At 45.3% G+C, this 15,177-nt stretch overlaps 1 protein-coding gene across 1 annotated transcript in view; it reads left to right on the forward strand.

Annotated features, from left to right (window-relative positions):
• The window catches only part of LOC137372019 (coiled-coil domain-containing protein 148-like), a 174,584-nt gene that overhangs the window by 51,335 nt on the left and 108,072 nt on the right, over nucleotides 1-15,177 (forward strand). The window contains exon 6 of the mRNA XM_068035288.1: nucleotides 13,996-14,147. Within this exon, the coding sequence (XP_067891389.1) occupies nucleotides 13,996-14,147 (152 nt within the window). The remainder of the gene's footprint in view (nucleotides 1-13,995; nucleotides 14,148-15,177) is intronic.

Raw genomic sequence — 15,177 nt, forward strand, 5'->3', positions numbered from 1 at the left:
CAAGACAGGGACCACAAATGGGACAAAGGCAACAGAGCTCGTGCATTAATGTGAGCCTTTATTTCACTCTCTTGAATAGACACCAGGATGGCTCTAAATGACTCCTGCTGAGGTTTCTCTTGCTTCCTTTGTGCGTTGCTCAACCCATCTGGCCCCCTGCCTTGGCACCTTAGGATGAGACAATTCTGTCAGCGCTATCACTGATGAACTCAGAGCCCAACCTTGATCCACTATCTGTTCCAGCAGTGTGAGTAAAAAGACCCATCATACATCAGTTGGCCATCCCTATACTGACCCCATCCCCAACCGCAGTCATACTGAGCCCCCGTACCACCTGCAGAGCTCCCAGAATCCACTGTAGAACCCGCTGCAATACAGTCCTATTATGGCCTCTAACCCCCACCCCCCACACCTTCCCCTATGCAGAAATGTTCAAGGCTGCCTACCCATCACGGCAATGTGTCGTCTCGCTTCAGTGCTGCCAGATTTTACCAGTTGTGAATCTGGAGGTATGTGAGTGCCACCCGCCGTTCACAGAATCACTCAGCCATCATTAAATCGCTTTTAATTATATTTTAATGAATATAAGTCGGCATTTCAGAAATTTAAAATAGCTTCCCGTTGCATTGTGGCGGCAGTGCCGTCATTGTGTTTTCCCACCGCTGACAAACTCCGGACCGACGTCACAATGCTGATTTCTCGGTGGACTGTTGCGCTGCAATTCTCTGCCCCCCCCACCCCCCCCCACCCATGCTACCATACACGCTTTCGATGGTTGCAAAAAATTCAGCCCATTGTGTGAAAATGTCAAGTGAAGACTAGATCAATCTTGGTTGCTGAGGTACTAAAGACAACTAGTAACCACTGGGCCATTCTCTTACAAGGAGACAGGAGAGTAGCAGAGAGGGAAGTGAAGCAAGTTATTGGCTGCCTTCCAAACAGTTGCACTGCAGTCATGAGTGGTCGAGTGAGGCTGCCTTTGTGTCTGAAGGAGGAAGGGGAGCAGCAAGGAAGACAGGTGAGGACAAGTGCAGCTCACAGAAGAGTGAGAAGGAGGGCACTGTGCAGGAAGCTGTCATTGAGCTATATTACCTACTGCAACCAGAACTGCACTGGCTGTGGCAGTCAAGATCACTGTGGCCCTTAAATTTTATGCCATTGTGTCCTTTCAGGTGACATAAGTGAAATCTCCCAGTTTGTAGTCCACCATTATACCAGGGAGGTCATCAAGGCAGAATATCTAAATCTCTTTACCCTTGGACAAAGCAGTGCATAGAGTCATAGAGTCGTATATCGTAGAAACAGGCCCTTCAGCCCACCGCGTCCATGCCGACCATAATGCCTATCTATACTAATCCCACTTGCCTGCATTAATTCCATATACCTCTATGCCTTGCTCATTCAAGTACCTGTCCAGATGCCTCTTAAATGTTGCTCCTGTTTTTTTTTAGAGATACAGCACTGAAACAGGCCCTTCGGCCCACCGAGTCTGTGCCGACCAACAACCACCCATTTATACTAATCCTACATTAATCCCATATTCCCTACCACATCCCCACCATTCACCTACCACCTGCCTACACTAAGGACAATTTTCAATGGCCAATTTACCTATCACCTGCAAGTCTTTGGCTGTGGGAGGAAACTGGAGCACCCGGCGAAAACCCACGCGGCCACAGAGAGAACTTGCAAACTCCGCACAGGCAGTACCCAGAATCGAACCCAGGTCCCTGGAGCTGTGAGGCTGCGGTGTTAACCACTGCGCCGCCCATTCCTGCCTGCACCACCACCTCTGGCACCTCATTCCAGATACCCACTATTATTTGTGTGAAAAATTTACCCCTTTGATCCCCTTTAAATTTCCTCCCTCTCACCTTAAATCTATGCCCTCTAGTTTTAGTCACCCCTACCATGGGAAACAGACTCTGGCTATCTCCCCTATCTATGCCTCTCATAATTTTATATACCTCTATCATGTTCCCTCTCAACCTCCTTTGCTCCAGGGAAAACAGACCCAGCTTATCTAATCTCTTTATAACTTGAGCCCTCCAAACCAGGCAACATCCTTGTGAATCTTTTCTGCACCCTCTCCAGCTTAATCACATCTTTCCTGTAGTGCGGCGACCAGAACTACACACAGTACTCCAAATGCAGCCTAACCAACATTAGGTACAACTGTAACATGACGTCCCAAGTCTTGCCTTCATCAGCCGAGGCATTAAGTACAAGCATGCCATACGCCTTCTTCACCACCCTGTCTACCTGTGTTGCCACTTTCAGGGAACTATGTACTTGCACCCCAATGTCTCTCTGCTCAACAACACTCCCCAGGGCCTTGCCATTCACTGTATATGTCCTGCCCTGGTTTAACTTCCCAAAATGCATCACTTCGCACTTGTCTGTGTTAAATTCCATTTGCCAATCCCTTGCCCACTTTCCCAGTTTATCTATATCCTGTTGTAACCTCAGACAACCTTCTTCACTGTCCACTATACCACTAATTTTGGTGTCATCTGCAAACTTACTAATCATGCTCCCTACATTCATATCCAAGTCATTAATATATATGACAAACAACAGAGGGCCCAGCACCGATCCCTGCGGCACACCACTGGTCACCGGCCTCCAATCTGAAAAACAACCCTCCACTACCACCCTCTGCCTCCTAATCACCAAGCTAATTTTGTATCCAATTGGCTAGCTCATCCTGGATCCCATGTGTTCGAACCTTCTGGACCAGCCTACCATGCGGGACCTTGTCAAAGGCCTTGCTAAAATCCATGTAGACAACGTCCATCGCCCTGCCCTCGTCAATTCTCTTGGTCACCTCCTCGAAAAACTCAATCAAATTCGTGAGACATGATTTCCCACGCACAAAGCCATGCTAACTATCCCTAATCAGACCATGCCTTTCCAAATGCATATAAATACAGTCTCTCAGAATACCTTCTAATAACTTTCCCACCACTGATGTAAGGCTCACCAGCCTGTAGTTCCCTGGCTTATCCCTGCTGCCCTTCTTAAATAAAGGCACAACATTAGCTATCCTCCAGTCTTCCGGTACCTCACCTGTGGCTAATGATGATACAAAAATCTCTGCCAGGGCCCCAGCAATCTCCTCCCTTGCTTCCCATAGCATCCTAGGATACACCTGGTCAGGCCCTGGGGATTTATCTACCTTAATGCGCTTCAAAACCTCCAACACCTTTGTAATGTTGATATACTCCAGGATATCGCTGTTCCCTCCCTTGGAACTCACTAGCTTCCATGGCCTTCTTCACGGTAAATACAGACGAGAAGTATTCATTTAAGACCTCGCCCATTTCCCATGGCTCTACACATAGATTACCACACTGATCCTTAAGGGGACCTACTCTCTCCCAAGCTACCCTTTTACTCTTAATATACTTATAGAATCTTTTAGGATTCTCCTTTATCTTATCTGCAGGATGAGAAAGCACGAGGCTTTGCATGCATTGCAGATTTCACCATTCTGCAAGGTGCTATAGACTACACTGACATTGCCTTGCATGCTCTCCAGCAACAGCCTGACATCTCTGTCAATAGAAAAGTGTTCTGCTTCCTCAGCGTTCAGCTGGTTTGCAACCACAGTCAGTTCATCACGCAGGTCTGTATCTGAATTCCTGGCATTCATCAGCATTCATCATGTGCCAGTCCACTGTACTGCCTTATTCCAACTAGGTCGTTAGTTCACAGGCAGGCTACTGGGGCTAAGGGCTATCCCCTTCAGATATGGCTCCTGACTTCCATCAGGAACCCAAATACAGATGCAGAGCAGGCCTACAATGATAGCCATGCTGCCTCCAGAAATATCATTGAGTGGACAGTCAGAATTTTCAAACAATGTTTCCACTTGGCTGGACACTCAGGAGGGGCTTTGTTCATTCACCCTGGGCGTGCATCCAGATTTGTTGTCAGTTGCTGCATGCTGTACAATGTCTCCATTTTGAGGACCAGCCATATTACAACATAAGCAGCAAGACGAAGAGGAGGATCACAAGGATGAGTGCCCCTAGCTGCCAGAGCTCTTAGACAGCAGCTAATCCAAGAGCACTTCAAATGAATCATCCCTTCCATCCCCTATACACCAACAGTCCCTCAATTTTACAACTACTGCCGAAACTACCAGCAATCCATTCTCTTCCTTCAGTGCAGCCTTAAGAAAGGTCATGATCTGAAACATTAACTCTGTTTCTCTCTCTCTACAGATATTGACTGATCAGCTGAATATTTCCAGCATTTTCTGTTTTTGTTTCTTATGAATCTTGCCCTCACTTCACTATAAATAGACCACCTATACCAAATTCATACCATAAAAGAATTTATCGAACAACTCAATTCCATCTGTCAATTATTTTACAAGAATAATTAAGAATCACCCTATTTAAATGCCAAGGTGCTTGTTTACTTAGCCTAGTGCTCCCATGAAGTATATCTCCACTGGCTACATACAGCTTGGCAGGCGGAAGGCTGCTGAGCTGTTATTGAGGACCTTTCAGATGGATACAGTCAGCAACCAAGCAGTCCTGAGGGTCCATGCTGCAAACTGCAGCATCTTAACATGGCCCAGGTGGTTGTGCGTCAGTAACAAGGCCACTGGCAGAATGGGTGGCAGGAAAGGAGGCAAGCTGTCGTTCTGAGAGAGGACAGCAGGTGCATTTCCTAAGGAGCCAAGGTCACCCTCCTGGGATTGCACCTCATCGATCCTATGGCTCTGCATGAGACCAAAGTGCAGGAGTGATGTGATGCTCTGGAAGCCCCTGTCAACACTGGCAGCCGTATGGGTTTCCATGGCAGCAGTGAGAGCTGCCATGGAAGATGGTGGAGGTGTCATCAGAGGCTCCATCATGATGGATGCCATTGTTCTGCTCAAGGAGCTACCACTCTTGATGTTGAACATAATGGTCTCCACACCCAGCATGCTCCTGACACAATTTGGAACTGGACTTGTTCATGCCATGAACCATTGTCTACAAACATACTGGCAGAATACCCGCTATGCATAGCATTTTGTGGTATATGCTCATCAGCCTTCTACCATAGCTGGCCCCTCAAGGTTAGCATCTGAGTCCTCTGCAGCTAGTATTCGTTCCCACCCTCCAGCGAGCTGGCACCTGTGTTGTCCTGTCCCCCTGTCCTAGCTCCTGCATGATTGTGCCCAGTGATCCATCATGTGAAGACCCCTCCTTTCGCTCACCTCCAATGTCCTTGGTCTCCATCTCTGACCTGGTCTTGTTAGGGTCAGAGCAAATGACCTCTCTATAAAAATGCTGGCCTCTTCTTCCTAAAGTGGAATTCAGGCTTCCACATTTTCTACTGCTGAAATGAAATAAAGTTTAGCTTATGGTGTGAAGAGAGAGCAAAGGAAAAAGTAGTTGATGAAAGAATCCGCAGTTTGTCATCCAGACTGAGTAGGATGAGACGGAAGTAAGCAGACATAAAAAGGATACAGTGTGAAGAAACTCTGTGCACTGCCTCCTCCAATGTTGACAGTCACCATGGCTATGACTCTGCTCCTTCTCATGATGGTCAGTACATTTTCCCTGAGAAGGAAAAATGTTCAGAGGCGTACTCCACCTCCTCCAGTGGCAGCTTCTTGTCTTCGATTGCAGTCAATCTGCTCCTGCAAGAAAGAAGAGGTTGTTAGTGACATTCCTGCAAGGTATTTCGAAAATCTGCCTGTTACGGTTGAATAACTCAACAGCAGTGTGATAGATGTGAGGTGCAGGGAAGTGAGGGTTGGAATAGTTGTGAGTAGAAAGAGCAGAGTGTGAGTATGAGGAAAAGAAAGTATAGTGGTTGTGTAGTGATTGTAGGAAAGTGAAGAGAAGCAGGGAGGGGAGTTATGTGAGCAGAGAATAAGAAAGCAGTATTACTTACGAACATCTGAATTAGGAGCTAGAGTAGGCCATTCGGCCCCTCAAGGCTGCTCCGCCATTCAACAAGATCATGGCTGATCTGATTGTAACCTCAACTCCAGATTCCCCCCTGCACCTTTTCACCTTTCACCCTTCACCCACTTGCTTAACAAGAATCTATCTACCTCTGCCTTAAAAATATTCAAAGACTCTGCTTCCACCACCTTTTGAGGAAGCAGGTATTGTTACATTGACTACTTTGGACAGGTCATTACAAACTACCGCCCCATCTCCAACCTCCCTTTCCTCTCCAAAGATCTTGAACGTGTTGGTGACTCCCAAATCCATGCCCACCTTTCCCAGAACTCCATGTTTGATTCCCTTCAATCAAGTTTCTGTCCTGCCACAGTATCGAAACAGCTCTTATCAAAGTCACAAATGACATCCTACACGACTGTGACAAAGGGAATCTATCCTTCCTTGTCATTCTTGACCTGTCTGTAACCTTTGACACAGTTAACTACACCTCCTCCAATGCCTCTCCACTGTCATCCACCTGGCTGCAACTGCTGTCACCTGGCTCCATTCTAATCTGTCTAATCATAGCCAGAGTATCAGTTGAAATGGCTTCTCTTCTGCTCATGCACCATTACCTCTGGTGTCCCCCAAGGATCTATCTTTAGCCCCCTCCTATTTATCATCGACATGCTGCCCCTTGCTGGCATTATCCGAAAGCACGTTGGTTTTCACTTGTATGCTGATGACACCCAGCTCTACCTCACCACCACCACTCTCGACTCCTTCACTGTTGTTAAATTATCAGAGTGCTTACCCTACATCCAGTACTGGATGAGCAGAAATTTCCTCCAATTAAATATTGTGAAGACTGAAGCCATTGTTTTTCGTCCCCGTTCCAAACTCTGTTCCCTGGCTACCAACTCCAACTCTCTCCCTGGCAACAGTCTAAGGCTAAACTAGTCTGTTTGCAATCTTGGTGTCATATTTGATTCCACGTTGAGCTTCTGACCACAATCGCGCCATCACTAAAACTACCTATTTCCAGCTCCATAGCATTGCCCAACTTCGCCTCTATCTCAGCTCATCTGCTGCGGAAACCCTCATCTATGCCTTTGTTACCTCTAGACTTGACTATTCCAACACACTGTTGGTTGGTCTCCCACGTTCTACCCTCTGTAAACTTGAGGTCATCCATAACTCTGCTGCCCATCTCCTTACTTGCATCAAGTCCCGTTCACCTATCGCCCCTGTGCTCACTGACTTACATTGGCTCCTGGTTAAGTAACATCTTGATTTTAAAATTCTCAATCTTTGTTTCAAATTCCCCCATGGCCTCGCCCCACCCTATCTCTGAAATCATCTCCAGCCCCACACCCTGCACGATATCTGCATTCATCTAATTCTGTCCTCTTGAGCATCCCCGATTTTAATCGCTACCGTTAGTGGCCGTGCCATCAGCTGCCTAGGTCCTAAGCTTTGGAAATCCTTTCCTACACCTTTCTACCTCACTTTCCTCCTTTCAGATAATCCTTAAAACTTACCTCTTTGAACAAGCTTTTGGTTATCTGACCTAATGGGCAGGATATTCCCACGGGCTTCGGGTCCCACGGGCTTCGGGCCCCAATGTCGAGACCAAATGGGGGTCCCAAGCCTGCACTGCCAGCAGTGAGACCAACAATATTCCTGGAGGTGGTCTCCTAATTGGCCCAATCACAGGACCAACAGCTCTCGAGCTTCAGCAGCTCCACTGGGAGAGGTGGGCTCTACTGAGACAGGTAGGAGTCCTCCAGGGCGCCTCAAAATAGAGGTGACCTCGGAGGCGAAAAATAAATATTTATTTTAAAAGGGGGAAGGTGGCAGGCCCTCGGATTAGAGGGGAAATCCCTCCACTTGGATCATTGGAGCTGTGGGGGCATTCTTTGATGCCCACAACCCCTTCTTAGAGGGATGGAGCCTCTGGCTCCAACGGCGCCCCGGACTACTGCAGGGAGATCACCTCCTTTAAGCTGGCAGCTGCACCATATGGTGGGCGGCTGCTCTGCCACTGGCAAAATGCTGGAAAGGCCAGAAAATTGTCCTAATTGGGGTATTGATTATGTAAATTGGCTGCCTAGCTCCATAGTACAGGTCACCAATCTGCATTTCTGCTTGCCCCTGGAAAACTTCCGCGGCAGCGGGAGTTCATCACAAAGCAGTACCAACATGGCTCCCCGCTATTTTCCCGACCCCCCCCCGCCTCCAAGCCTGACACACCTGGGCCGTGAAAATTCAGCTAAATATTTTATGTGGCTTGGTGTCATATTTTGTTTTATAGTGCGCCTGTGAAGCTACTTGGGATGTTTTAATGTGTTGAAGGTGCTACATAAATATAAGTTGTTATTATTGAACCTTTTCCTGCATTGTAACAAGGTCCTGGTTGCTAAGCTCCTGGCATTCACTAGCTCTGCCACCTCTTCTCATTGACAGCATAGGTGATGTCTGGAGGGCTTCTTCCCCCTGGGAAGAAGAGGACCTGCATCCTGCTGTTCACACCTTTCCCAGGACCTCCAAGATGGCATCACAGAACCTAGTTGCTGTGTTAATGCTTCTTCCAGCCACCTGTTTGAAATGAAGCCATAGTGTCCCTTTCCTTTAAGAGGTGCTGGCTGCCTGTAAGTGGCCTCAATCAAGACAAATTTCTGGACCTGCAAAAAGGCCTGCAGCCAAAGATTGGCAGGGGTATCACTGGCTGGATGCCTGCCACTTTATAGTGAGGCTCCAGTACCAATTTCATGTGGTGTCTGGAGCAAGACAACAGGAAGGTAAATTGTAAATCCAACGCCCTACTTGCCCATTTTTGGGCACAATTGAATTTCTAGGCCCATGTTTGAAAATTATTTTTTGCTAATTTTATTCCATCTTTTCTTTAACATGGTGGATTTCCAATAAAGCTGGTTGCCCTCAGGTATACTGCCAAAGTGATAGAAAATGATCCTTTGTCGTGAGAATCAGCATATTATTTGACTATGGAAACATCCTGCCAAACCTGATCTCTCTCACTCATGCTTTCAGCACAAACTCACTAGGTAGGGATCTGAAGTGGGAATTCAGGCCACGTTTTACACCCAGAATCCAGTACATTGAGACCAGTTGTTATGATCCATGTTCAATCCCCAGTCTATGCTAAGTTAGGGATCATCTAAATTACCACAGACTGGGCATTGAAGCTTGGACCTTCCTGGTCTACATTATTGAGCCTTCTGATTTTAAGTTTCAGTTTTTTTGCTGAGCTCATGTCAAAAGTTTGGATGGAATTTGCACACTACAAGTGTATACATACTTGGCAGGAAAACAATTTGTATTGGTCTGTTCTGAATGAGCAGCTCTCAATTGGGATGACAGTAGGGACACCAAGCCTCCAAGAGAGGAGAGGTGGAAAGGAACTTTCTAGAAAAAATAAACTATTTTGCAAGGAAATTTATTGTATGTTAAAAGTCTTACATCTGCATATGTTTCCTGTTGTGTAACACTTGCTTCCTGTAATGTCAAACTTTTGATGTTACTCTTTTGGTTTGACACGTTCATGTCAGACTTCTCCTGTGACGCTTTGTTGATTGATTCAAAATAAAGCATCAGCAAATCACAATTGAAGAGCTACAGAACATACAAATCAAAAACAGGAAGACTGGCTAGAAAACTACTAGTTACAAATTACTCTGAAATTATGAAAAGAACCCATCCGAATGATCGGTCAAGAGAACTTACCAATAAAAGAAAGAAGGTAAACTTTGTTAATCCATTCAAAGTGAAACGGCAACAAATCAGTCCTGCAGAAGTAGGGATAGCATGAATTGAAAGCAAAAAGAATAGCTGGACAACTGTTGAAAACCTACCAAAAACTTATGAACAGGTAATCCTGCATGACTAGTCAGGATAACCGAAGTAAAAGAAAAAGAAAGTAAACCGATTGAATTATTGGCAGCATTTTTAAAAATACGTCTTTCACCATGTTGTCTCAGCAACTGAAATTTCTATGTCCACAGTGTTTTAAATCAGCAAACATGCTAATATGGCACAAAATGCTGTACGCCAGGACATTAAAGGCAGAAATCAGTTGACAACAGGGAAGACTTTGGGGGTTTCCTCATAACATAAAGGGACTGTTGATGAGTTGGCAAAGGGGATTGATAGGCAGAATTGCAGGAGGTACACTTGATAGGTCATATTTTCACAGAACCCTGTCTACCCTGTACCCCATGACTGTCTCTCACTAACACTTCCTCCATGGTTCTAGATCTGGTTACCTGCCTCTACTACAAATTCTCTCAAGTGATCTCCAAAACCTGAAGATCAACCCAAATGTTCTCAGTGCTCCCTGATCCCAGTGCTGAGCCCCAGTATTCCCAGACCTCTGGTCTTCCCAATCCATTGTTTCCAAACTCTCAAAGGCCCTCTCCTGGTGATCCTAGAGTCAGCACATGTACCAGTGCTCCAAGAAACCCTTCCTGCAGTAACTCTGGGCCCTGAAAGTACTGTTAAATGCTGGGACCCTGTTCCATGATTCCAGGGCTACCCATAGTGCCGATAAGTCAGTGTCCTTGATAATATAAGAAAGAACTTGCATTCATTAGTGCAGCCATAGAATTACTTTTAAAGTGTTGTCAGTATTGTTATGTGGGCAAATGAGACATCCAATTTGCAAGGTCCCTCAAAAAAGAAATGAGTTGACAAAGGTGTGGATGACCATTTCAGCAGCAATGTGGGTAAGTAGAGACAGGTGAAAATGAAAGAAAAGGAAAAACTTCAATGTAGCTTCTTGCCACATTTGCAGAACTGCACTTGGGGAACAATCTAGATTTAGTGCTCCAGCCCTGGAGTAAGGTTTAAACCTTACAACTCAGAGCTGTAAGTACTATCATGTGAGCCAAGCTAACATGCCACAACGGGCCACTTGACATAATAAATCTATATTTATATAACCTCTCAGTCACTGTCAGGAAGTTTTGAATGAGCTGCACTTTTTTTCAGTTACATGTCAGAAAGACCAAAGGCATCGTCTTCAGTCCCTGCTACAAACTCCGTGCCCTTGCCTCTGATTCCACCCCCTCCGCAACCACTGTCTCAGGGCGCACCAGACGTTTTGCAACCTCAGCATCCTATTCTACCTTGCATTCAATAGCAACTCAATTACAAAGACTGTCTACTTGCACCTACATAACAATGCTCATCTCTCCTCCATTATGCCTAAACTACAGCTCATCTAAAACTCTGCTGTCCACCATATCCCATCTCATTCCACATCCGACTCACCCATTACCCCCGTCCTCACTAAGGCACATTAATTCCTGCCTCCCCCATCAACACCTTCAGTTTAAAATTCTCCTCTTTGTGTTTAAATCCCTTCATGGTCTCACCCCTCCCTCTCTCTCTAACCACCTCCAGTTGTACACTCCCCCCATCATCCTCATGTATTCTCCCCTCACTTCATTGGTGACTGTGCCTTTAGTTGCCTTGGGCCATTGCTTTGGAATTCCCTTCCTAAACTACTCCACCTTCCCAGTTTTATTTTCTCATGTAATAATTTCTGTGAACCTCACCTCTTTGACAAATTATTTATAATTCCTTTTATTCATTTTCTTTGGCTATCACGATGGGCCGAAGGGCCTGTTTCTGTGCTGCATAACTCTATGACTCTCTATGACTCTATGTCTTTATCCATCAAAGAGGCGATTATAAATGTGAGTTGTTAAATCTGTATGTTACCGAGCACTTAAAAACAATACACACCTGCTTTTATGTTTTTCCATAACAAATTCCTATATTTTTATCCAACTACCAGTCATAGAAAGCATTACAATTCAGTTAATTGAGGGCCTAGTCACAAAAGAGACTGCAAAGCACTTGGAGGGAAGCCAATGGTTCAAACAGGATAAACACAAATCCTGAGGCAAAGAATTCAGAATCAGACAATGGCTGAGATTGGGCTGCTTTGGGGAATCTGAGATCAATGGTAGATCGAGAGGTCTCCAGCAGCAGCAGATGTGACTGGAATTGATGGCATTTTAACATCCGGGGGAATCCAGGTTGTGAGTCACATTGAGTGTGGAAAGATAATTCAAGAACTCATACAGTTGAATAGTGGCAACATTCACTGTCTAGTCTTTTTTTTTATTCATTCATGGGATGTGAGCATCACTGGCTATGCCAGCATTTATTGCCCATCCCTAATTGCCCTTGAGAAGGTGGTGGTGAGCTGCCTCGTCTCATTTGAGTGCAGAGTTGATGGGTGTGTGAGACATGGAGCGGAATAGGATAATTAAATGGGGGAGGGTCAATTTCAACGGGATAAGAATGGATCTGACCCAGGCAAATTGGAATCAAAGATTGGCAGGCAAAACTGTATTGAACAAGGGGTTGCCTTTATATCAGAGATCATTTGGGTGCTGTTGAGGAGGTATATTCCCATGAGGAGGGAAGGTATGACAAATTCTCTCAAGTAATCTCTAAAACCCAAAGATCAAACCAAATGTTCCCAGTGCTCCCTGATCCCAATGTTGCCCCCCCCCGCCTCCCCCCCGTAAGTACTCCCAGGCCTCTGGTCTTCTCAATCCAATGTTTCCAAACTCTCAAGTGCCCTCTCCTGGTGATCCCAGAGTCAGCACATGCAATGATGCTCCAAGAAACCCTCCTGAGATCCTATTCCATGATTCTCAGGCTACCCACAGCGCTGATAAATCAGTGTCCTTGATAATCTGTGGCCCACAGAGGACCCCCACCAGCAAAACCTTCACCTCCATGAAATCCTCTCCCCCTGGACTTTATGCCCACCTCAACCCCCTCGCAGAGCCTCCCGACCGTCTCCAGCGTACCAACCTCACTTACCTGAGATCCAAGGTTCCAGTGCTGGTCCTAGGCCTCTGCAGTACCGACAGTGGCCTCCACTCCCGATACTGCTGAGCTGTGGGCCCTCTGATTGGCCGGCAGCTCTTGGAGGCGGGATCCCTGTCTTTAAAGGGACAGAGGTCCCAACACCGGAAACTTCGCCTCCAGAACAACAGAGGATCACGCAGGGGGGCGCAAAATGGATGAGGCGGGCGTTCCCCTGCCTTTTCGGCCTGGCGCCGGGAACCCCACCTCCTCCACAAGTTGCCAGCCTATATGTGCACAAATCATTTAAGGTGACAGGGCAGGTTGAGAAAGTGGTTAACAAGGCATACGGAATTCCGGCTTTATAAATAGAGGCATAATGTACAAAAGCAAGGAAATATGGTAAGCCTACATAAAATATTGGCTCGGCTTCAACTGAAGCATTCGGTTGGATTTTATGTTGCCGCCGCCGCCGAGTATGGCGGCAGCCATAAAAGATAGCATCCTGCTTGTGCGGGTTTTACTCTGCGGAGCTGCCGCGATTTGAGACACAGTGGCTTATTAACATGGTTGGGACGGATCAAGGTAAAGCTGGGGGAGTGGGACTAGCTGAGTTGTTCTTGCCGAGAGCCAGTAGGCACACAATGGGCCAAATGGCCTCTTTCTGCGCTGCCACCATTCTATGATTCTAAGGCACAAGCAGCATAGTTTTTGATGAGCTAAAGATTGTCGGTTACCTATTATTTTGTACTGCAGTAAGAGATCGATACTTTTAGCCGTGAAAAGGGAGGTACAGGGAATGAAACTGGTATCGAAGAATTTGTGGGAGAATGATAAATAAAAAATAATTTCATTAATGCTTGAGGACAACATTAAACCAATGTCAGTCAAACACAGCAAAATAAATCTTCTGCAGAGAAAGCAGAATGAGGAAAATTATTTGCACTGTGGACTAAAAAACTTATAGATAAGATTCAAATTTGATGTCCTTTTCTTTCATAGGGGTGGTTTGATGCTTGCCACATGCCCACCCAGGTAAATTCCCTATGTCATAGTTCATTTTCTTTCATCTTGTCTCCTCTCTATACGTCACACTGAGTAAAACCATATGAGGGTGGTACAGTATGATTTGAGGGACTTGTGACACAAAATAATTTTATGCATTTCCACAGTAAACTGCAATTGTATGAACTTTAACTTTTCAAAATATTATTATACAGTCGACACATTAGGAATTTCTGTCTGACTTAAGGTATATTGTTGCGGGAAGACCAGGAAGCTTTTAGAGCAGCTACAGTGGATCCAATCTTGCAACTGAAGAAAGACTTGAAACAAAGACTAATTGAAATGCAACATTGCCCCTACCAGGGGGATGGATTTAATTCCAGCCAGATACTACAGCAGGTATGAAACTGCTTAATTTAACTTTGTTTTTACTTTAATCTTCATGCCATTTGAAATCCATTGACAAATCATGAAACAATTTATACCTAACTTAGCTTTACATTCAACTTACTGTAGGTAAACATTTGTGCTCACTAATGTCTAATTTTTATATCTGCCTTGTTTGACACTGAAACAGGTAACATTCTAGAAATAGAATAATATTGCAGAAAAATACTTTGGGGCATTTACTTAAGTTCTCAATTTTGGTGTAACACAACAATAATGACAAGAACTTGTATTTATATAGCACCTTGAATGTAATAAAACATCCCAAGGCACTTCACAGGAGCGTTCTAAAAGAAAATATAATACCGAGCCACATGAGATATTAGTGCAGATAACCAAAAGCTTAGTCAAAAAGATAAGTTTTAAGGAGTGTCTTAAAAAAAGAAAGTGAGATAGAGAGGCGGAGAGGTTTAGGGAAGGAATTCCAGAGCTTCTGACCTGGCAGCTGAAGGCATGGCCACCAATGGTGGAGCAATTAAAATCGGGGTGCTCAAGAGGAGTGCAGATATCTTGGAGAGTTGTAGGGCTAGAGGAGAAACATTGAGGGATTTGAAAACCAGGATGAGAATTTTAAATTTGAGGCGTTGTTTAACTGGGAGCCAATGTAGGTCAGTGAGCACAGGGGTGATAGGTGAATGGGATTAGGTATGAGTTAGGATACAGACAGCAGAGTTTTTGATGACTTCAGATTTATGGAGGGCAGAATTTAGCAGGCCGGCCAGGAGGGCATTGGAATAGTCAAGCCTGGGGGTAACAAAGGCATGGACTGTTCTACTCATAAAGCCAGTTGGTGAAGGATAGACGGGAGTAAATTTTTATACACATATTTATTTAGAGAGTTACAAGTTACAAGCATACACCCACAACCCAACAACCACATATGCCTATGTGTAGAGGCGCAACTGAATCCCCAGTAAATGCCCACCACCTGCATGCAGTTAAACACAGTTAATATACAATTAAAAGATTCCCTTCTCTCTCT

This window comes from Heterodontus francisci, chromosome 7 (genome assembly GCF_036365525.1).
Source record: "Heterodontus francisci isolate sHetFra1 chromosome 7, sHetFra1.hap1, whole genome shotgun sequence".
Classification (NCBI taxonomy): domain Eukaryota; kingdom Metazoa; phylum Chordata; class Chondrichthyes; order Heterodontiformes; family Heterodontidae; genus Heterodontus; species Heterodontus francisci.